General features: G+C 34.3%; 1 protein-coding gene and 1 long non-coding RNA gene across 3 annotated transcripts; one reads left to right on the top strand and one right to left on the bottom strand.

Annotated features, from left to right (window-relative positions):
• Nucleotides 1–97: 97 nt before the first annotated feature.
• Nucleotides 98–20,628, bottom strand: LOC143457801 (ATP-dependent DNA/RNA helicase DHX36-like). Its single transcript, XM_076955267.1, has 22 exons — nt 20,539–20,628; nt 20,186–20,346; nt 18,713–18,792; nt 13,939–14,005; nt 12,575–12,757; nt 11,875–11,949; nt 11,695–11,790; nt 11,260–11,397; nt 10,881–10,999; nt 10,426–10,572; nt 9,053–9,196; nt 8,401–8,612; nt 6,458–6,578; nt 6,145–6,288; nt 4,759–4,876; nt 4,488–4,662; nt 3,081–3,178; nt 2,230–2,400; nt 1,891–2,001; nt 1,552–1,752; nt 886–1,041; nt 98–781 (listed from the first exon to the last, which is right to left on the bottom strand). Exons 1-22 carry the CDS (start codon nt 20,555–20,557, stop codon nt 662–664), a joined length of 2,856 nt encoding a protein of 951 aa, XP_076811382.1. The 5' UTR covers nt 20,558–20,628; the 3' UTR covers nt 98–661.
• On the top strand, nt 9,171–13,224 carry LOC143457817 (uncharacterized). Of its 2 annotated transcripts, XR_013117502.1 has the most exons (4): nt 9,171–9,188; nt 11,706–11,957; nt 12,652–12,744; nt 12,924–13,224. It is a non-coding gene; the product is annotated as an uncharacterized LOC143457817 (long non-coding RNA). The 2 variants fall into 2 exon arrangements; XR_013117496.1 differs by lacking the exon at nt 9,171–9,188 and having other exon boundaries at nt 11,391–11,957.
• Nucleotides 20,629–23,700: the final 3,072 nt, after the last annotated feature.

Genomic DNA, 23,700 nt, shown 5'->3' with positions numbered 1-23,700 from the left:
AGCTCTACTTTTCGCAGGGCGATTACACAGGAAAGGCATTGGATCACGCTGCAGAAGTTTTAATGGTGAAAGAAAACAGATTAACTGAAAAAGATGTAGTATTTCTAATAACAAGCGGGAAATCTGATGATAGCATAATTTTGGCACTTAAGCGCTTATGCAAAACTGGAAAAACAGTATGTAGCCTAAAACATAAAGCAATTTTCTGATACAATTAGCTTCTTACAAGAACCCTAATATTTATGTCAAAATTAAATTTACGGAATGCGTTTTACTTATATTAGGTGGTTACACTCCCAGTTCCTTTAACAAGGTCGCTGCGTTCAGGACTGATTTTCCTGCGAATGGGATTTACCCGACAAAAGCATAGTATTTTAATTGGCGATGCCTTATTCCGCGTACTTGAAGCCCTTGATGATAATTTAGCCAATAAGATAGCAAAAAAACTTTGCTCAGTCGTAAATCGCTGTGAGCAATAAATGTAAGTTGAAGACTTCAGTCCAGCTGATACTACCTGTTGCTATTTGCAACAAAGTGAAAGTCTTGCCAGTCCTCAAATGCCAAATCGTGACACTGCTTTAGTGCTTCTAATCAGCATTTGCTTTAATGCGAGGTAAATAAAGATGCATACAGCAAAACGCTTGTTCATTGATATAGCGTGTCATTCACGAGATATGAGGTGAGAAATAGCATTTATAACCGACAGTTCGCCTGTTTGAAATGCAGACTGTGGATCCTTAATCGTTCTTTCCAAGATTTTGTCCAGCTCTTGGCGGAGGTCCTTCAAAAAATTAATATATATATAACTATTAGTTACGACTGAAGTTATACAGAAGACTTTTTGCAAGTAAAACTTTTTGCACGTCAAACGTTTTGTCCTATTACCCGAACGGTGTTTGCAATTTTAGGCTGGGCTTTAAATTTTATCCAACCATCTACAGAGATCATATCAGTCTTATCATCATCAACAAATGTGCAAATATCTCCACCGAAAAATAGCAAGGGAAAGCAGCTGATTTCACTTGAATCGTAAATATAAACCTGAAGAGTATATGAGGTAATAAATTTAGACTACCAGGGAACAAAATCAAAGCAAATCTATTTGATACAAACACAAAGTTTTGTTTCAATTATTATTTGCATCGCTAGTTGGACAGTTACCGAGCGGTGGTATTTGAAAACCAACAACAAATTTTTTACTTCATATTTACCAGTACAACTGCAAACAAGGCAGCATGAAAGATTGCTATAAGTCAAACGAAAAGTATATGACTTGTTTAACCTATGTTAGAAATAATAAAACCTGATGACTAAAACATCGCGAGCGTTGTTTATACATGAAACGCAAACAAGGAACTTGTCATGTTTACGATTACTAAGGTGTGTTCAACAACTGCACAATTTACGCAGAGTTATTTTAGTAATCTTTTCCATATCATGAAAATAAGTGTAATCCAAAGGCACATCCAAATAAACATATACAAATTTGACAAAAAAACAGAAACATTTACATCGACTACGTCGTTAGTGGAAAAATGCTATTTTACTCACATCTGCAGTTTTCATCTTTTCGTAATAACACAACCAGTTATTTGAAAATTCACAGGACGGTTTGTCACAATTCACCGATTTTGGGTGAAAAGACACTTTACGCTCTGTTAGTGTATTTAATTTGGGCTTTATATGCGGCTTCCACTTCAACATTTTTGCAATATTCGGGTATAGCCCTGAACAAACCACTGCTGTAATGAGCTAGAAAAACGAAGTTTTTTAGTTGAACAGGTTGAACAGTTTAAACAGGCATACCCAATATATCGTATGGGAAGAAAACCACAGGGAAATTCAACTAAAAATACAACGTCGTGTTATGCATACTGTAGAATTCGGTACCTTCTTGTCAAACGAATTTCGATTGGCTTCGGGCATAGCTGGATCAGCTAAGCTGATAAAACCGGATTGGTGCAAATATTCCGCAAACTGAACACGCATGTCCTTTATCATCTGTCGTTAACAGTTAGTGTGATCGGATAAAAATATTTGACATTCGTAACTACACCGCTTTTTGTCATTTAGTGCTTTTAAAAATAAATAAATTGATTCCAGCATTTCCATTTTCTAAGCTGTACCATGGCAAATTAAAGCAACGAGGATCACACTATACACTACACCAGAAGTACCCTGGCAAAAAACTTAAGAAAATGTACTTTTGCTAAAAAGATTGGGTCTCACCTTGAGTACCGACAAGGACAAAAAATTATCCCAACAGTAGTCCTTTTCTGTTGAACGACCGTGCGCAGCAGCATCTTTCCAACCGTTGTACACATTAACAAACATGATATGGTCGCTATTTGAATGTTGGGCCAAAATTTTTCGCTGTTTATCAGCTTCTTTTTCTTTACCCTTAAAAATGTTTTCAAAATAATCCAGTCAACAAATCGATTCTCAAGAATAAGCCCTGTCCAGAAATACGCTAAAAGGTAGCAAGTATCTAAGGTGTTGAGAGTCAGTCCTTTTTCAGTTTTTAATTTAGCAGGTTAGAGCTATATATTAAATTAAACCATGGAAGAATAACGCTACGTTGAAATTGTTCAATGTGAGTACTCATTGAATTGTTGTACTATCCTTAGGCAAGGAATTAACAACGATCGCTCCTGTTCAATGGACCAGATGAACAGTTCCAAATTTGGGCAGTACAATATAAAAAGTCAGAAAACAATAAAATACGTTTGTGTCTATCGGCACTTGCGCAAATTCTAGCTCGGAAACCGGAGCTCGAGTGATCAGAAATTATCGCTGAGTTGAAGTAATTCAAAGACTTTCCGCAGTCCGACGATAAAGGTTATGATATCGTACCATGTCAGATATGCGAATTCACTAGACTCTTCGGCTCATTCAACATTAACAGCGACGATACCCGTTCTTTATAGAATGTATTGGGCAAGGTGTTGAGAGTTTGGTCCGAGTGACAGTGAAAATAATATTCTGAGCATGTCCTAGATTGCCTTGTATTACAATGTGAAGAGTCGCAAAGATTCGAGTGTTTTAAAGAAAAGGGAAGTAAGTTTCCAGCCAATATTTACCAACGGTATGACAAAAGGATCTTTGAAGCTTAAACTTGCAGCTATGGTAAGAATGGGATCCAAGCAGGAAAAAATTGCTCCAAATAACAGCATTTTACCTATTAAAAGTCGAATTAGAATTGGGCTGTTTTAAAAAAATTGTCACATAGCAGAATAAATGATCGCTTTAAAGTGAGGCAAGTTGAAAAACAAGTTGGCCTTAAATCAAAGAGTCGCTGCTATAGTAAGTATACTGGAGAAAGAACTTTTATAATATGTATAGTGGTTAGGCAGATAGTCTATATATCGCAAATATGGACTTTTTTATGACGGAGATGGCGGTCATTATAAAATAACAATAAAAAATCAATATGCTTGATAACTGGGGTTTGAATTAGGTGTGGTAATAGTCAGGGACCTTACTTTTTGGGGCTTCGACACCTTTATTATACCATTTCGTACCAAAGAGAGACCAAAATTAGGAACCTGCAAATAGTGTCTCGTTTTTGTTTTGGAACTTTGATTGTCTTCTCCTGTTGCGCACTGTTTAAGGTAGAATTTTTCTTTAGTTTCCTAGTCGTCCTTATCTTTGAGTCCGAAGGCAACCCTGGTCATAGTAGTAGACTAGCTAACGTGTTTTAGATAGAATACGTCTCTATGAACCATAGGTAAGTGGCTAGCAGCATGTAGTGTTTGTTTTCATCATAGAAATGTCACAGATGCCATTACATCAATTGATCAAGCAGTCTTGTTTTTACGGCAGTTATCGTTACCGGATCAGTCTAGCGCTAACAGCCAAGACTAATCCGGTAGCTTACCATCTATTATTCTATAATCTATAACATACACCTACAGTAAGCTAGTTTAGGCATATTTAACAAAAAATATTATTGTTATACACTTGTTATGCTTCAATTATACCTATCCCTTGTCGGCCACACAAAACATTCTATTCATGCTCGATTCGAATACCTGAGTAACTTCTATTGTTTATTTTATAGTGACGTAATAAGAGCTGGAGTCTACGTCATAATTAAGTGATGAATTTAAGGGAATAATTACTTAACCATTACATATTAGTACAAATTCTTTCTCCAGTATATTTACTGACAACTACTTTTTGAATTAAGGCCAACTTGTTTTTGGACTTGTACCTTACTTTAAGCATTAAGGTTTCCCAGTGCGAAATGCAAGTTATGTGTTAAATATCGGCATAAAGCTGGTTCCCTGGCTACTTATCTAGCTACTTACTCAATATCGTTGAGTATCTTTATTTAAGAATAAATAAATGAGTAACTATGTAGCGTGTAACCAACTTCATCTGCAAACAACTAACTGAATATAAAACCTAATGACAGATAATCAAATTCGTGTTTTGAATAAGTAAATGAATAAGCAACCAGCGAACCGGCAACTAACTTCACATACCTATCTGAGGTTCAACGGGTAACTTAGCTAAGTGCCTTCCCAGCGCAGTCAGATTTTCTTGTTCGTCGAATGCATTCAGTTGTTTCAGCTTTTTTATGGACAAGTCAACAGATTCTTCTTCTGGGGTTTCCAGTATGTGAGAAAGAAAATCTTTAACGCCGCCAAGGTTTAACAACTAAAGGAAATGCAAAAGATGAAGCATTTTCCATCATATCAAATACCTGATGAGTAACATTTCTTATGCACCATACTTTTTTAACATATAGCAAACCTTTATTTGCAATGAAAGTTGATCAAGTGGTGTTCTGAGAATTTCAGGGATTATATAATCATCCATGCTACGAGCTTGCAACTTCGTGAAGAGGTGAAAACAGAATCCTTCTTGTACCCTGAAAAAATACACTTTTAAAGGCAGATGTAACCTGTTCTATCGGGCAAAATACAACGAAAACATAGCACAATAGCTTAAAAAGATAAAAATGAAAACATACAGACATAAATCATTCAACAGTCCAGACAAATTTCTTTTGGTAAACGAAATTTTCAAACTATATGTTCGAACAGATTATTGGAATAATGGACTAAGTTTATACAGAAAGTGAGAAAGTCATAAATATGATTTAGGAACACAAAAATGTTTTCAATATTAACTATAATAACTACAATAATTTTGAGTTTAGAAGGTAAAAATCTATAAAAATTTGCAAATATTTTTATTCAAATAAGACCAATAAAATGAGGTAACAATTCAGCTCCATAACTTGATGCTAAAATGCAGCTTCTCAAAATATTTCTGTCTGTAACATCCAGCATCAAAATTGGGATACCAAATTCAAACCCAAGCCTTTTGATGGCAAAAATCGTAGTTCTGTTATAAACAAGTTTTATATTGCATGTTTATAGAAAATGTAAACAACAACTAGAATTTCCACAGAAAGGCAGTCGGAGGCACAACCTTGGACAGAAGTTTGGAAATTCCAGCGTGCTTTTTATGTCCTTTGATTGCCCTGCCAAAGTTTTCCCACTTTTTAAAAATAGTTTACCATAGAATACAATTTTTTTTTAATTTGTGTTGTTAGGTTTACTTATTATGACAAACTCTGAAAACTAAAAAGCAAAAAAGATCAAGTTTAGATGAAAAGTTTTGCTTGAAGGCAAAAATTATGCCTGGCAGTTTAGTCCAGCATTTATTTATGACCAAGTTCGTGCAGTAGAACTTATATCTTTTTATTTAGGACTATATCATAGCTCTCTTATCCTCTTCCAAAAGATGAAGAGTGTATTGTTGAAATAGCCACTATGGTTGTGATTAAATAATAACACAGACTGGCTGAAGTGCACTTGGTTGAGTGTGCTTTCTAAACTGGGCTATATCTGGTAGATGCCTAGTAAATTTAGTAACTAGATTTAGTTGGCAAAGCCAGCAAACAACTCTCTTCTCCTATCTCCAACAGTAATTTAATATCTTTTATCTATCTAATGCTGAAATCAACAAAAAGGTATCTTCAAAATATTTCTTACAACTCATTACTTGAAAAATTGCCAATCATAAAAAGAGATTCAATATTCAAGCCTTATATAAGTTACCTTGACTTGAACATCTGTTGAAAAACTTTGTTTTAAAAAATTTGTTCAACGAATTGTAACAATAACAAACCTTCCTGCACGCCCCTTTCTCTGTTGTGCATTTGCTTTTGTTATCCAGTCCGCTTGTAATGTGCAAATGTTTTTTCCATGTTCAAACTTCCTCAACTTTATTTTACCACAGTCAATCACATAAAGGATATCATCAATTGTAATACTAAATTTGAAAATTTCACAAAATATCGATTATTTGTAAACATATGAGTAAAATAATGCCTGTATCATGAACTCTATGCAATTACATAAAACTTAATGTGTTAATAGAAGTATAGAATGCTCAGAAATCCTATTTCACAAACTAATTAAAATACACGATAAACACTTACCTAGTTTCTGCAATATTTGTGGCAATGATTATTTTAGTAACTCCATGTGGTGGTCTGTCAAATACTTGTTGCTGATTCACTGTTGGCATCATGGAATGTAGAGGAATAATTAAGTACCGATCTGCAATAACAAAAATCTAAATTAGTTTTTATAAATCAATGAGCTTGCAACACATTTCCAAAAAAGAAAGCTTCATCACAGAGTGCACTGTGCATGTATTGCCTATATATAATTTAAGGCCTTAGGCTGATGCAGGTGATGGGGCTGCATCCGATGTAATGCAAGACAAAAATAACAATTTAGCTTTTATTTTGAACAAATTTCAGTTTTGTTTTTCAATTTTTTTCTGAAATAGAAGGTTTTGGTGAGAAAATATCACAAAGCTCTCTTTGCTGGAGACTGCTTAATTTGGTTTATGCTATTATCAAATCAATTTATTTAGAATCCGCAAGGGCCCCTGCTATCAAGCATTAGCTTTTGCATTGGACCTGGCATTCACTTGGGCCGGCCCAACTGAAAGGAATGTGATATTTCTTGAACGTATGTCTTGGCTACATGTTTCTAGGTCTTCTTGAAATATAGTATCTGCAAGTCCTATATTTTATCAGATATCAGTCAGAGATATGCTTCGTCTATCACGTTTTGACAATTTACCAACAAGCTTTGCATTTTTGTCCGTAAGTTATTTTCCTTCTGCAGCTTGCTGTTAGCCGAGTGATTTTTGTTAGAAGTGCACCAAAATATCAGCAGGCCAATATAATTCGGCTGAATTGGAAAAAGTTGCCCATATTTTTGTTTTCGGCTGAATTTATTTCCAACGACCAAAAACCGCATATTTACGACACTTCTAAAACCGTTTTCAACAATTCCTTGAGTGCAGGAAAGGTATAACAACAGCGGATAAGATTGTTAGTGCACATAACAGGAAATCTAAGCATGTTATTAATTACCTTTCTGTCGCAAGTTACAAGTTGCGTACCATACACCGTAAGCATTTCTTAGTTATTGCTGGTATCTAGGTAATTTTATATGTTTGTAGTTTTCAAAAATATTCTTTTAATCTGCCCTGACAAAGATCACCCGCAAGGGTTTCCAAAACGTTGCTTCATTAAACAATTCAAACACAAGCTGAGTGCCTTTTGCTGTTTAAATTATGCCTGGTGGCAAACATGGTATTTTTAAGTATAAGTTAGATCACCAATGATATTTCCTTAATTAAATAATCCATTGTGTATATGCACTGTTTGATGTACTTTAATGATAAATATACTTGCAATACTAGATCGCACGACACGATTAAAATAATTCGGTTGCTTTTTCCAAAAATTCATTTTTGGACCAAATCCAAAAAACACAGTTCGGTAAAACTTTTTTCAGCTCAAGTTTTTATTACCCGCTGGGGTATAACTGGTAACTGGTTCAAGGTTAAAATTTGCAAGTTGTGATTTTGCTACAAAGTATAACATAATCTATGCCATCCAAGACAAGTTCCCTGAAATAGTGCCTTAAGGGACTGAAGGCCTTTTGTTGTACAGAGTAACAACAAAGAAGACTTTTGAGAACTTGCAATGGATGGTGTAAATTGTGTTATGATTTGCAACACTGTGAAAGCCATAAGGATTGTTATTGGTGTACAAGACTCCAGTTTTGGATCAAAAACTATTTGGAAGTGGCAGGGAAATCCCACACTTATAAAAAGTGCAAAGTCTAAGTTGTCAAAAGCTATAAGACTCTCTCCTGCTGATACATAATAAGATATGGAACTAAGAAGGCGTATACACTGAATAATGATATTTCAGACACCATGATTGAAAATAGAATTGATGTCTTTATGGATTGACATAGCCTCAACCTGATATGTAAAGCACTGAACTGAAAGATATCCTTTCAGTAATAAAAAAGATTAATGTTTAATTGATTTGTAAGATGGAAAAAAAGTAACCTGAATGAAAGAATTTGTTTTTTGCTAAAAGATTATTCAATGACTTGATGTCTTCCCATCCTGGAACAAAGATTAGAATTCCTCCTGCAGTATTTTCAACAGAAGGATGCAGAATAATACTTTTAATAGTTTCGATCACTAAATCATAATCCAAATTCTTCTGCAGATATGCATCCACACAACATATGTTTCGACTTGTTTCAACTGAATGTCTGCATCATAGAATAACACAACAACATTAATTTAAAACTGACAGGTTGAGTTGGCATAAACAGAGCTAAGCCAAGGGAAATTTGTATTGACGTGCACTAAAAAGTATGTTAATACGGTATTAATAGTAACTATGTTACTGTTACAATACCAAAAGCATAAAGTAATATCTTTTCATATGCAGGTTATGATTCTCATGTACAATCAACACAAATGCAAAATTTTTGACATAAAAATATGAAATTTTTCCATGAAGTTTGTTTACTATTCAATGATTAGCCTGTCATTATTAACTAGTAATAGTAATAATCAACTGCTGTTATGGCTTAGTATCGGATGCGAAGAAAAGCTAACCACTTCTATGTTTTCTATATGTCATATTATTGCAGGCAAAAACTTAATTTGTCATGTTTTATTTGTCATGTAACTAAAGAATGCTTACACTCTTCGCAGTTCTTTTTCATAGTCCTGAAGCCGCAAATGATAAGATTCTCTAGCCTCCAGGGTAGCAGAAAACTTAGTCTTCCAATATCTTTTCGACTTAAGTCCATGAAAAGTATCAAATGCACGCTTAGAAGGTTGATAACTGTAAAAATATTCATTTTTGAAATGCACAATTTCTATGTATTCAATTATCATACTCGCCACGAACATTGTATTGTTAAAAATATTTCAGAGAGCTGAGGTATGAGTGCAAGGCAGCTAAAATAGTTCTTGTGATACAACACTATGAATATCAAAATAAGCAGACAATTGGAGCAGTGGAAGGTAAAAGTGATTTCATGTTTGAAAGACACATATAGCATTCTACATTGTATTACAAATATGCTTGTCTGGATATATTTTAATGTTCCGATATGCATTTTTAAGTAGAAAAACGGTGAGTTTAACATACCGGTACTGTAGTAAGTATTTAGATTTAGTGTCCACTATAAAAAGTAATATATTATAAACATTTATTTTCCAGAAAATCACTAACCAATTTTGAACGAACATAGCCGTTTTCGAGAGTAATGGTATAAGTCAGGGATGTCCGACCTTTTATTATAGTGGGCCGCATTATCACTTGAAATAATTGAATGGGCCGCAAAACCTATTAAATTTCAACAAAAATGGGTACATAAAGTACATAATTTTGGAGTGAAAATGACTAGCGGGCCGCACAAAAATCTCAGGCGGGCCGCAGGTTGGACATCCCTGGTATAAGTAAACATTAAACAACTATATATACACAATATACAGATGTGGAAAAGAGAACAGTTTCCTGTTTAGACTTTAAACAGTAACTGGGAGTAGGTGAGAAATTAATATAACAATATAATAGGATTAATGCTATACAATGAGTGGCGACAAAATATGGGTAAGGCATTAGTCCGAACAATGTAATTGGATTGATTAATTATACACTTTGCAATGCTTTCTTTGTGAATGTGTAGGGCTGTTTTATCCAATTGCGTGTGTTCTATCAAAATCATTTCAAAGTGGTGTGCAGTCTTACTAATGCAAAAACATTAATGTATTATGAGTCTTTCTGCATTAGTTTTCATATTATCTACTGCGTCATAGTTAAAGCCAACTTTCCCTCTACCTAAGTTATCATTATAAACATTGCAATTTTATAATCTAACTAGTCAGTTAATCTACTTGTGTACGTTCTTATGTTCAGTTCGGCCAACATAAGCACAAAGGTGCAAGCAAAAATCTTTCAAAATGAGAAACATATTTAATGTCAAAATAGTTTTCCTTGTCTGTTATGAGTAACACTCATGGTTCAACTTACAACTAGGATAATGAAGAAGTACTAAGAAAACCTACCTTAACATTTTCACAACATCTTCCAAGTAGTATTCTGTGACATGAAAAGTAAAACCTGGAATGTGTATTTTTGGACAATTACCAAAATACTGCGAAAATACATCTGCATTGAGAGTTGCACTCATAAGTATCACTTTCAGGTCATTCCTGGAAATAAATGTGTAGTGGAGCTGGGACATGTGAAAAGTAAAAGGAGCCAAGCCATTTATAGCACAGTTGCTTTTTGAATTATTCTATAGGAACTAAAACCTCCTTAGTCAGGGGCTCCTCTTATTACTCTTTAGCTGTTCTTTAAATAAATTTTTTTATATTCATGCATAAACGACTACATACATCTCACAAGTGCGAAAGCAAAAGTACGATACTTATAGATACTTTTAAAAACAAAAATTTCTCAATATTTCATAAAATCATTTCCTACCATCAATTCTGTTTAGTAATAGCCTCACACGTACCTTTTTTTAATAATGCTCCTGATAATTGCAATCAGAAAGTCAGATTGAAGATTTCGTTCATGAATTTCATCTAAAATCACATGACTGATATTGGAAAGAAAATGGTCTGACTGCAACCACTAGAACCATAAAAGTATTCACCGTAAAAATCTATCCTCAGATCAATAATTAATCAAAGAAATATTATCACATCCCAACAAAAAACTCCCTATCATAACAGCAAACAGTAAAAAAGTTTAATAAATGATCACAGCATTGGTCAAACTAGACATCCAGTATTTATTACTGATATTGTGGTAGTTATAGTAATGCTGTCTTTGAAAGTTTAAGTCAATTTTATTACCATATGTAATAAGTTAGTTAAAGGTAGATATCATACTTGAATCAAAATTCCTGTTGTGCAATAAAGTATTGAAGCCTTTGCTCGTGGCAATCTTGATTGCAATCGTATTTGATATCCACAACTTTTATTTTCTCCACAGCATTCATCTCTCTCTTTTGCAACACGCTCTGCAACCTTAGAAACATATATAGTTAACTTAACATTGCTTCACAGGCTTTTTATATTTCAAATTACAAACATTTTATAAAAACTTAATCTACTCAAAGAGTAAAAATATGATTACACTGTTAGGCAGTAGTAAAACTTGAAAAAATTAACAAATGTTTATTATTACTATACCACTAAATTATTAGAGTTAAGTTTGACATTCCAATTGTGTTGAAAGCTTAGAAAACAATATAAATAATTAATTGATTGATTTTAATTTTAAGATGGATTTCAAGCTTTGCTAATATTTAAAAAAGAATTTACTGATATTGCAGATATTCTGCGGGGCTGAGTACAAACTATTTTGCAAGAAGACCCCAATCCAGATTCAATTGCTTCATCCAAGATAAATTGTGGAATCTGTAACGGAGCATTGTTTAAATACATTTTCACGAAAGGATTACAAGAAATAACACTGGTAAAAACAATTACTCTGATGCATACCTGAGTTGTCTTACCACATCCAGTTTCACCAGTAATAACCAACACTTGATGAGAAGTTATAGCATCAAGTATTTCCTTTGTTTGTAAGTGCAAAGTTTTTAAGTTTGAATATAAATTAAAAATTTAAAACAGTAGTTTAGTATGGCATTGCAACAAAACAATTTAAAGGGAGACTTTTAAAATAACTTTAACCCTTTGTGGTCAATGGACGAGTATAGCTAGCCTTTACAAAATGGCCGTTTCAGTCGTAAGGCGAGTATAGGTTGTCTTTTATTAACATCGCACTTGGCCCACTCGTAAGGCGACCGTTATTTGCCAATTGTGAAAATCCGGCGAATGAACATAGTGAATATTTTGGGCCAGATGAACACATTTCTGAGGATGAAAGCACAATTGGATTCAAGGAGAGGGTGTTATGGAAATGTTACAACCCCAACATATGCAATATGCAAATAATATGCATATGAATAATATGAATATGAATATGCAAAATTGAGTGATTTTAAAAAAGACTAACCAGCGCAGTTAGGGAAATGTTTATACGACCGCAAAGGGTTAAATTAAAAAGGAACTAAAAAGGTCTAACGAACCGTTTTCGTTGAATGTAATTAATCACGCAGTAAATATGATACCATTATGCATTCTTAACCAGATACAACCATTCTATTACATTATTCATGCTATACTGTAGTGCACAAACCTTTTTCATAGCAAAAGCTGGTAGTTTTTTACGAAATTCTAAAATTTGATAGTATGAAGCAGACTTTTCTTTTAAAGCTTCCTGAACAAGTTTACGATTGAATTCAAGACATTTGATATTGTCGTTTATCGATTGTTTATGGTCTACAGAATCAGGATCCTCTTTCAAAGGTATGAAGCTTTCCTTTAAAAATAATATTATGTTACTTTGCAAATAATCTATTGATAATAAAATACATATATTGGTAATCTGGCATCTGAATAATTAACAACCTCAAGAATAAGGATGTTAAAGTCGATACTGAGATTGATTCTAATCAATTCTTAAAATAATCAATATTTAATTGCAGAACTGAATTACGTAAAAATGTTGAACTATACAACTACAATCTACTTCCTATTACTTCATAAAGGAAAGATGTGGTGTTTCGCCACAATGAAATACTTTTGAATTTTGTTTATCAAACATTTATTTTCGTTTACCAAACATTTTTGTTTAGTTTATCCTGTACTACTGTACTTGTTGCAAAAAAGGTTAAAGAAATAAACAAATTGAATAATGGCAGTCCATTTAGTAAAATTATTGCGTTGAGATATGGTATTTCCATGATAATTGCTTCTGGTAATGTATATTGACTAAAAACTACAATAAATGCAAAAAATCTGGTTCTTTGTTGAACAGCTGCGAGACGATTTGACAGAATTTGACAAATGTTGAGCAAAAAAATTTCTAGAGCAAATATATAGTGGACCCCCACTGAACCAGAACACATAAGAGGGTGGGCACATTGGTCCGGCTAAGCAGGAAATGATATAAATTTTCATTACTCATTTTCATTGTTTTTTGGATGAAGTTTAAACATTTGCAATTCAGACTATACACAAAGCCAACATACCATTAGCAATCAAAACAAATGATAATACAGTACAGTATTTGGTGTAGCAGCATACTTATTTCTTGATTTTATCTCGCTTAATTCAAACTATAGAAAAAAAACACGTACATGAACAGCAAAATACCATAACAATAAAGGAAGGATGAAAATGATGATAGTAGAGTAAATTTGAACAGAAAAATGGATGTTGATAGGTCCGACCAGGTGGGTAGTCCAATAAAACTTCGTTTGATTAAATAGGGTTCATTGCATAACTGCATCCGACTTTTTGTTAATTAAAATCAACGTTTAGTTCCCAGTTTATCATTAACAGTAATATTTCTGTATATTGTATGCAGAAGATCGATGATATATGGTATAGGTTATCTTTATCACAATTACTTAAATAGCAATAGCAAGGTATTGAACACAGCAAAAGTTACAATTAACCTAATCTACAATATGCTAGGCAAAGAATAATTTTTCGCACATAATCTCTTGTTGAAGCGGTTGATGACGTTGCATCTTTCATGTCACTATCATGTTCCTCAGCAAGCCTGACAATAAAAGACATTAATTATGTCAACCTCATTGATCTCAGTAAAGAAGTGTCATTTATTATAACATAAGAACCTAGAGTGCTTTACAATATTTCTATTGTATACGGACTTAAGCATGCTTATGCATGAACTTAAGCCTTCTGGTGAAGATTTGATTAAGTGGGTGGGAAGCCAAGTGGAGCCAATCTTCACGCCTACAATTAGGAATGTCTTTCAGTGTATTGCGAAGACACAGTCGTGTGCTTTCAGAGAGCGTCAAATTGAAAACTTCTTTAATGCTGGCCTGCCACTCAACTGCTGGGCTGCACAACCGACTCAAAGAAAAAACCTAAAAACCCTCCCCCTTTAAAACAATTATTTCAATCCCAAAAAAGCCTTAAATCCAAATATCACCATCTCCTACAACTCAACCGATGTGTATTTCAAATTCGCATGGACTAAGCTTTTTCAAATGTCATCTACAATTAAAGGAAAATATTTTCTTCTTGGTATTGATATCATGCATCACTTATATAATTATGTAGAAAATAAAAAATTTCTCAGACAAATTATAAATTGTCTGAGAGTTATAGATTACACTGGTCTACAAAAACAAAACAATTTTTAATTGCATGAACTTTGATAACTGATTTAGGATAAGTTTTGGTTGCTGAATCCAATTCTGAGCTCAGAATTGCTCTATCACGTCAGGTTTTTTCGCTGCGCATTTTCCCCAATTTCATAAATTGATCAAATTTTGACTTTCATTAGCGACGGTACGGTGAGCGTATAACAGCAACAGATCAAATATTGTTATTGAAATCACCTATGATGAAACCTCGGCTGGAAGAAACTGAATGACAGAGATTTCGGTTAACTTTAATCCAATGGTTCTCAATCTTTTTCAATCACGGACCTCTTTTCGAATTTCGAAAATATATGTGGACGCATTCATTTTTCTTCGGTAGTTCATTACTTAGTTACCATCTTTATCTTTATACATCTGCCCTGCAGACTTAATCAGCTTTATAAATGCTTTTTATGACAGCACCTTGCTCTTTAGTAAAACATAAACATTGTAAACGATAAACATAACATTGTTCGTACAAGGTAAAATAAAATTATGCGCTTTGGCAAATAACCCAAATGTGTGGTCATATAAGCTTGTTTTGAAACATTAAAAGACACAGGATGTCTGCTTATCCAAAGAACCAAACTGCTTATCGTGCTTATCATGCTTAATCTGCTTATCATGCTTAATGTGTTTATCGTGCTAATTCTGCTAACTTGAAACCAAACGAAAGACAGGGTGTAATTTTCGCAGTATACTTTCATTGACTTTATGGAGTCAGTTTGTGTTATTGAGCTGTAATTTTGGATTGTATTAAATACTATGTCAGCTGTCAAAAAGCGTACATGCGCCAATGACCCCAATATTTTTTGCTACATTTGTGGTTGCTTCACTGTCTCTTCTCAACGACATGAAATTACCGATTTTGTGAAAAGGTCTTATTTCGCTTACTTTAAGGTGAAGTTAGGGGACCAAGATAAAAGTTGGGCCCCTCATAAAGTATGCAGAAGTTGCGTGGAGAGTTTGAGATCTTGGTCTCAGGGCAAGGACAAACATCTAAAGTTTGGTATACCAATGATCTGGCGAGAACAAAAAAATCATCTCGATGATTGCTACTTTTGTCGTGTCAGTGTGAAAGGTTACAACAAGAGGAACAAGCACAAGCTGCAATATCCAAATCTTGCCTCTGCTTTGCGTCCTGTTGCACACAGTGACGAAATATCTGTGCCTACCTTTACTCATCTGCCCGAAAGTAGTGAAGAAGAGCTTAGGTTATCCTCTGATTCTTCACAAACTGATAAAGAAGTTTCAGATTTAGATTTTCAACCCTTGAGCTCCTTTTCTGAGCAACCCTTATTGTTCAATCAGTCGGAACTGAACGATTTAATCCGTGATTTAAATCTTTCCAAACAGGCCTCAGAACTGCTAGCTTCACGGCTCCAGGAAAAAAACCTTCTCCAGCTTGGATGTTCTGTCACGTTTTATCGGAATCGAGAAAAGCTATTTCTGAACTATTTTTCTTCTAAAAGATCTTTGGTTTATTGCCATGATATTGAAGGTCTTCTTTTGCAATTAGGAATAGCCAAATATCAACCAGATGAGTGGAGACTGTTTATTGACAGCTCAAAACGAAGCCTGAAGTGCGTGTTACTTCACAATGGAAATAAATATGCATCGATTCCAGTAGGACATTCTGTGACACTCAAAGAGACGTATGAAAACATTAAGAATGTGCTGGAAACACTGAAGTACAGTGATCATGGCTGGAGATTATGTGTAGACATAAAAATGATGAACTTTCTGTTAGGACAGCAAGGTGGTTACACCAAATACCCTTGTTTTCTCTGCTACTGGGATAGCAGAGCCAAAGATGAGCATTGGATAAAAGATAAGTGGCCAGAAAGGAGCAGTTTAACACCTGCAGAAAAAAATATCATTCATAACCCGTTAGTGGATACCAAGAAGATCATCCTGCCGCCACTTCACATCAAACTTGGCGCAATGAAACAGTATGTTAAAGCCCTTGATCACAATGGAGATTGCTTTAAGTACATATGCCAAGCCTTCCCAAGTCTTAGTGAAGAAAAAAAAAGGCTGGAGTTTTTAACGACCCACAAATAAGGCAGTTGCTCAGAGATCCAAATTTTGCAGCATCAATGAACACATTAGAAGCAAGGGCATGGAATGCTTTTTCTTTAGTTGTTAGTAACTTCTTTGGCAACAGAAAGGCAGAGAACTATCGAGACCTCGTAAAAGAAATGTTGTCCAGCATGCAAGAGATGAAATGCAATATGAGCATAAAGCTCCATTTTCTGAAAAATCATTTAGATTACTTTCCTGAAAACCTTGGGGACGTCAGTGAAGAAAAAGGTGAGCGCTTCCACCAAGATATTAGAGTTATGGAAGAGCGCTACCAGGGCCGATGGGATTGCCACATGATGGCAGATTACTGCTGGAATTTGAAGAGAGAAATTTACACTACTACCCACAAACGAAAGCCATTAAAACGAAAATTTTCGAGTTCTAAAAGATTGTGGCATTACATTGAATGTTCAACGGTCAATTTCTGGTGATGTTTTTTAACTGAACACGAGGCTTTGTGTTCGTGCTTTGCATGATTAAACGTTCCAGCAGTTCTGATTAAAACAACCTCTACATTTCAAGGCGGTCTCTGATTTGCAGTATTATTTTATAATGAACATATATAAATTATACATTATCTCAAAAACGTGATGTGATAGAAACAAAATAACGCCAGATTCGGATTCAGCGCTCCCAAATTAGGTAAAAAAGACCCAAACACAATCTGCAACAAAAATCGTGTTGACCAGTGTTATTATTATCAAAATGTATTATTCTATTAATTGTATTACAGAAAACATTCCTTGGCAACAAAATAAAAAAAATTAAGTAAGAGCATCTAAACAACAAACATTTTGTGCTCTCAAGTTAAGTTAATCTAGTTAAAGACAACTTTTTTACATCAGAAAGCTTTCTTTCAATAAGTTCAGATTTCGCTTTAAAAATTTATTTGTCATGCTCTTTTATCGAACTCTGCAATGACAGTTGGGGACAATGTGGATTTTGTAAGAGCAATCTATTAGACTAAGTAATTTATTCTCAGCTTTAAACTGCCAACAAATATACTGTAGAATTTTGCTGATTTGAAACCTCCAGGGGTTTATGAAAATGATTTAAGCCAAGGGTCGGCAACCTACGGCCCGGCCTGCGAAATCGTCCGGCCCGAGACATAAAAATGATGCGAAGGCGGTAGACTAGTATCTCGTACTAAGTACAAGATTGTCTGTAGACTAGACTAGTAGACTAGACTAGTCGTTATAGATACAAAGAGAGATGCACACGAGCTTGAATTACTGAATTTTCCTCACGCTTTTCCGACATTCGTTCTCTACAAAATAAATTCAGGCTATTCAGTACTCCTTTTGATGTGGACGCCAATACCATTCCCGAAAAATTTCAAATGGACCTTATTCAAGTGTGAATACATATATTTTGCTCTTTTTGTGATTGGTATGATTGAGATTGCAGCAATGTAGCGTAATATACTGAAGTGAGTGTGAATTATAGTATTAATGAAAATTCCGGCCCGCCAAAGAGTTGTACACTCGACATTTGGCCCGTGACTAGCAAAAGGTTGCCGACCCCTGATTTAAGCAAACCTCCAAAATATGTAAACAAGTAATAATACACAGCCATTCAGGTACAGAACACCCATTCCCACAATTAATATTAGTTCATGCATCCGTATTTGGTATAAAAACATGTTCGTTTACACAATGAAAATGCGTTTACTAAAATCTCACACATTCATACAATTAAAATGTGTTCATCATTTGAGCCTTACGTCATAGATTACATATGCTTATATTTACGCATAGCTGATGATAAAATGTTTAATTAGATGAACAAAATACTTATCAGGGATGAAAGAAAGGTGCCAAAGTAATCGAAATGTCAAAATGTATGAAGCCGAATTATTCGAACTAGAGAACATTAAAATGTACACGATTCTGCCGGAAAAGACAAAACTGTGTCGAACTAGGCAAACTGATGAATTAAACAAAGCATACATACTTAAAATATTTAACGAATACATCTATACAGTACATATATTTGTATAAAATCATACATACTCTTGACATGAAGAATGTGAAGCCTGCAGTGCATCATGAGCCATATCCAGCTGAGAATGATTCATGTGAACCATTCCACACTGAAATGCATATATTTTTGAAGAATAAAATCAATAATTGAAAACGCAAATTTTCCAAGAAATATAAAAAATTTGATAATTAAAGCAAAAGTACATTGTGGAAAATTGTGCAAGTTTTGAAATAAAGTAAGTGCTTAATATACCTATACATGTCTGATCTCAAAATCTACACCATTGGCAGAAAAAAATAAAATTTTCACTCACCTTACCCAACATGTTAACATTATTGTGCAGAGTTCTCCAATATGTTAATTGCAAAACTTCTTCAAAATGATCGCATATCATTCAAACTTATTTACTATTTTGATAACCAATTTTTCCTTTATTTTCCAAACAGAGAAACCTTTCCGTTATTTTTAAAGCTTTTCATGTCAAACTCATTCAACAATTTATGCGCAAAACAAACTACTAAGTATGTAAAAACTTAGCATTTTACATAAGAATTGCTTTATTAATCAATCATTATGATGTGCCTTTGCAAAAATAGCACACAAGTTTGGGCACTACTGTTATAGCAGTACTTAGCGAGCCAAAGACTTCACACTTGAATGATGCAAGTGTTTGTTTGAATATAAAATGATGGTAGGGCGAGCGAACAATTTTCCTGTTTTTTTGCCAGTTGTGTGAGTTTTGAGGTAAAATGTGTGTAGAAGCCGTGGATACATTAACTATTGCACATATTACACACTTTATTTTAAGACAAACTTGTTTTCGCATTAAATTTGAAGGTGAAAATCAGATAAAAACAAGATGACCTCAAATCAAAGCAATAGATGTTAGTAAGTATAGTAGTATATTGAAGAAAACATTTTTCATTAATATTTAGTTGACTTCAATATTAATTACCACCACTTCCATCATAATTAACCACAACATATTAAAAAAATTTCTTTCTCCAGTATACTTACTGACAACTGTTTTTTGACTTAAGGGAAACCAGGTTTTGCACTGCCCAAACTTTGGCATGATATGATAATATTTATCCTCGGACTGACGTGAGTCTTTGCATGATTACTCATCGTTTGAGCCCCAGTTACCAAGCTAGCTTTTGTGCAAGTTCCGATTGTCAAAAAAGTTTTATTTTATATAGTATTGCCTGAATTTAGAACTGTCCATAAGGTTCATTGAACAGAAGCGATTTTTGTTAAATTGCAACAGTATAGGTATCGAACATTGAACACAAACCGCATTTATTGCAAGGCCAGCGCTTGAACCACTCAGCTATTGAGCCAACCAATTTTCTTTAAGCGATTTCACCCACAAAGTTTTTTTGCCCAATTAAATTTGTTGGAAATTACTAACGGTGAGAAAGGGGAAATAAAGGTTTACTATCGGTACCAATAATCTCCTGGAAGCTCTAAACACTTTTCATAAAAATATATGATTAGCATACATTTGATTTTTCCATCATCTTTTTCTTGTGTTTACTGCGTTGCGCATACCACAAGCCAATTTCACGACCCTTTAAACCTGAAGGAGGCCGTCCACCTCTTGGTTTATCATGGAAAGATTTACTCTTATGAGTACAAAAACCAGATCCTCTTCTTGGGCCACCTACATTTGAAGAAATATATGACAACATATTAAAAGTAGTAGGAAAATGAAAAGAAAACACAAAAGCGCTCACTCCCAAACTAGCAATTTAACACAAACAGAATGTGTCCACACAGATTTTAAATTCCTTGGATAGTGCATATGCCAAACAGTATAAGCGCATAATAACAGATTTGAACATACTGCATTTACCTCTATAGTTTTTGTCCATGATGGACCAGCAGTTGTTTTTAAATAAAGCTAAAAATTAATTAATCAATCCTTATGTGGTTTTAATGAGCTGCAAAAACAGGTGTCCAGTAAAAGTATAAAAAATATATTCTCTTTGTCATTGCATATTTGGCTTTGTGTTAACTTTTAGCTGGGTTTAATAAAAATATCGCTGACAACAGTTAATAAAATAAAATGATAGATGAAAAGATGCAGTGTAAGGTGTGCCACAGCATGCATCAAATATTTCTCAAGCATGTAACAAGCTTGCAACTCAACATGAAATGCAGCTCTACTTTAATGCTTGTGTGGTATACTCAGATTTAATCAAAAAAAAGAAATTGTTCATTACACATGAACGTAAGTCATTTATGGAAATTTAAATGAACAATGCAAGTTCATTAGCAACAACGGTGCAATACTGTAACTGAACAATCTGTACATTAAATCAGGTGTAACCTTCAAAGACACTTAACTGGCAAGGTCAGGAGCTAATCGAATTATATTCAATAGAGTGTGCACATTCAAAAGAATGTGTTGGATAGAGGTTTTTGAAGCAAATATTTCATAGATATAAAAGCCGATTCTATGATAACTTATTCAACCAATCATGCAATGTCCAAATTTTCTAGGCCGAGGCAAAAAAAGAACATGGCTCAGTGCCAACACACATCGTACTGCACATTAAGTCAAGATGAGCTCAATATCCAACAAAAAGCACAGCAGTTTTCAACGAGAAAGTGTGCAGGCACAGACGCAAATTTTGGTGTAACGGCGTGCACCAAAGCCTGAATTCTTTGTTTATCTATTATAATTTGGCGTTCAGACAACCAGCTTTTCTGTCTTTGTTTGTTATAAATCCTCATGAAGATAAAAAATTTGGCGTGCTCATTGATGAACCTCGTGCGTGCAGCTGACACACTTTCCACCATAGACAAAGAACAACAATAGTGGCAGAAGTTTCTTTGTAAGATGTTACATTCTAGCACCTATATGTTATACAATACATTCATGCTAGCCAGTCAGTGCGGGCTATTAGGAAACCATGCTTCTATTTCCATGAGTAAAATAATTACAGAGCTTTCAAATTCCAAGTAAATAAAAATTTTATTGAATGTTAAAAAAACAGGTTCCACTAATGGCTACATATACGTACACTAAACTATAGTATAGGGCTCTAGGCTATCTCTCTAATCTTGCCGTTTTTTCTGCATGAAATCGAGGTTCCTGGGGTAGTTGGCCTACCACTACAAGCCTATGGGTCCCTCTATTATCTATTTTATGTGTGCAGATATTTGCCGCCATGTGCTGCCTATCAACTGTCAAAATTTTCATTGATAGGCTATAGCCTATGGTACATAGGTGCATATCGGTGCATAGCCAACGCAGCAGATTTCGAAATTGAGTATCGATGTTGAAATGATTTCGAAAACGGGCCTTTCCCCAATAAGAGATTTTTGGAAACTCTGTCAGAAATTGAAGCAGAGTAAATTCGGTAAAATGACAGCGTGATGAAAACGAGTAGATACGGTGGCTTGTAAGGGCCACAACAATTATAATTTGGGTTCCACAAAATATTTATGATCACCACAAAAATATTTCACGTTAGCGCAAAATATTTATGATCACCACAACATATATATTTTGTCTCAGCAAAATATTTTGTGCTGTGAAAAATTTTGTGCGTTGAAAATATATTGAGCTGTGAAAATATATTGTGCTGTGAAAAACTTTGTGCGTTGAAATTATATTGAGCTGTGAAAATATATTGTGGTGTGAAAATATATTGCGCTGTGAAACTTCCACTACCGCCACAAATAAAAATTCCCGACCACGATAATTTCAATTCTCATGCAACATTTGAAAATGTATGCTTACCGTATGGTAGGCCTAGGCTAGTTGATGAGGTGTTCGGGAAAGGAATAAGGTTACCGGTCACAGCCACAAATAGTGAGAGATAGTAAGCTTTTGCAAGCCTTAACAAGCTTAGGTCTAGGCTACATGTTAAACATTGTAAGGTCTTTTGCAAGTTCAGTATGCTAACAAACTTGCAAAGAAATATTGAAGGCTTTTGTCTTGATTACTATTAGGTATATAGTCCAAAGCTGGGTGCAACATTATAAAAAGTTACCTGGAACAGGACCAAACGCTGATAATGGATAACTTCGTGAATTTTTTAATGCATTTAGAGGACAATAAGGTCCATGTAACTGGACATGAAATCTTGACTAACGACGAGAATGATTGTCATTTAATTTCATGTACTGCTCCTGACTTGACACCTGCAGGTGTGTTGGGTTGGCTAACAGGCCAGAAACACAGGCCTATATTTGGGAACGACCTTCAAATTTCGGTGCAGTTCGATCACAACTGTTTGGAAAATAATCCAAAACACAGTATTTGCTACCCTGTAGTTGGAGCATGCGGCAGGGTTGTTACACTACCAACAAAGCACATGGAGAAAGAAAACGATTTTAGGTCTATCTTTTTAACGGCAATGTGTAATGCTCAAGCATTTGGACTGCATTAAAATTTCTCGTTGTATAAATGAGTGTTTTTCATAACAAATGTGTTCAGTTTTCATAACATATAATCTGCCCTTCCGCTGTTGGCCCACTTGACCCTTTCAATGCAAATTGGTGGCGTCTAGTATTGTATATGTTTGAAATTATAGTCATACTTCCTGTTGAAATGTGTGTACAGTATTCATAAATTGTTTTTATTTTTCAAGTTCATGTTCCTTTCTCATTCCAATTAAATAAGTTTCCAGCTCAGACTGTTGTAAAACAATTTAATTTGTCAGTTAAACGAAAATTTGCTTAATCAATCCACAGATAAAAATTTGTGATAATACTCACATTTATTTAACTTGTTGCTAATTCTGACATATTTTACGTTAGTTTAGTTGTTGAACCTATTTCACTTGCCTTCAATGTGTAATGACCACTGTTTAATGTTTATAAACATAGCTTGCCAAACTGAGTTTTTGCTGTAATTAGTATTTTTTTGTGTGTTTAGCAGTATTTATGTTGCATGCTTGTTGTGGTACAGAAGATATATTTCTGTGAGATTTTCAGTATTCTTTTCAAGTGTAATGTTTCTGTGAGCTACAGTTGTATTTCTTCAAGTGTGTCTGCTAAAATG

The sequence above is a fragment of the Clavelina lepadiformis genome, chromosome 1 (assembly GCF_947623445.1).
Source record: "Clavelina lepadiformis chromosome 1, kaClaLepa1.1, whole genome shotgun sequence".
NCBI classification, from domain to species: domain Eukaryota; kingdom Metazoa; phylum Chordata; class Ascidiacea; order Aplousobranchia; family Clavelinidae; genus Clavelina; species Clavelina lepadiformis.
This window is presented reverse-complemented; position numbering and strand designations above follow the sequence as displayed.

What these genes read in the sequence shown, in the direction of transcription:
- LOC143457801 (XM_076955267.1), bottom strand. An exon ending in TCACATTCTTCATGTCAAGA is followed by an intron (nt 14,006 to 18,712) that starts GTATGTATGATT and finishes TTTTATTGTCAG; the next exon opens with GCTTGCTGAGGAACATGATA. An exon ending in GATGTTGTGAAAATGTTAAG is followed by an intron (nt 9,197 to 10,425) that starts GTAGGTTTTCTT and finishes ATATTTTTACAG; the next exon opens with TTATCAACCTTCTAAGCGTG.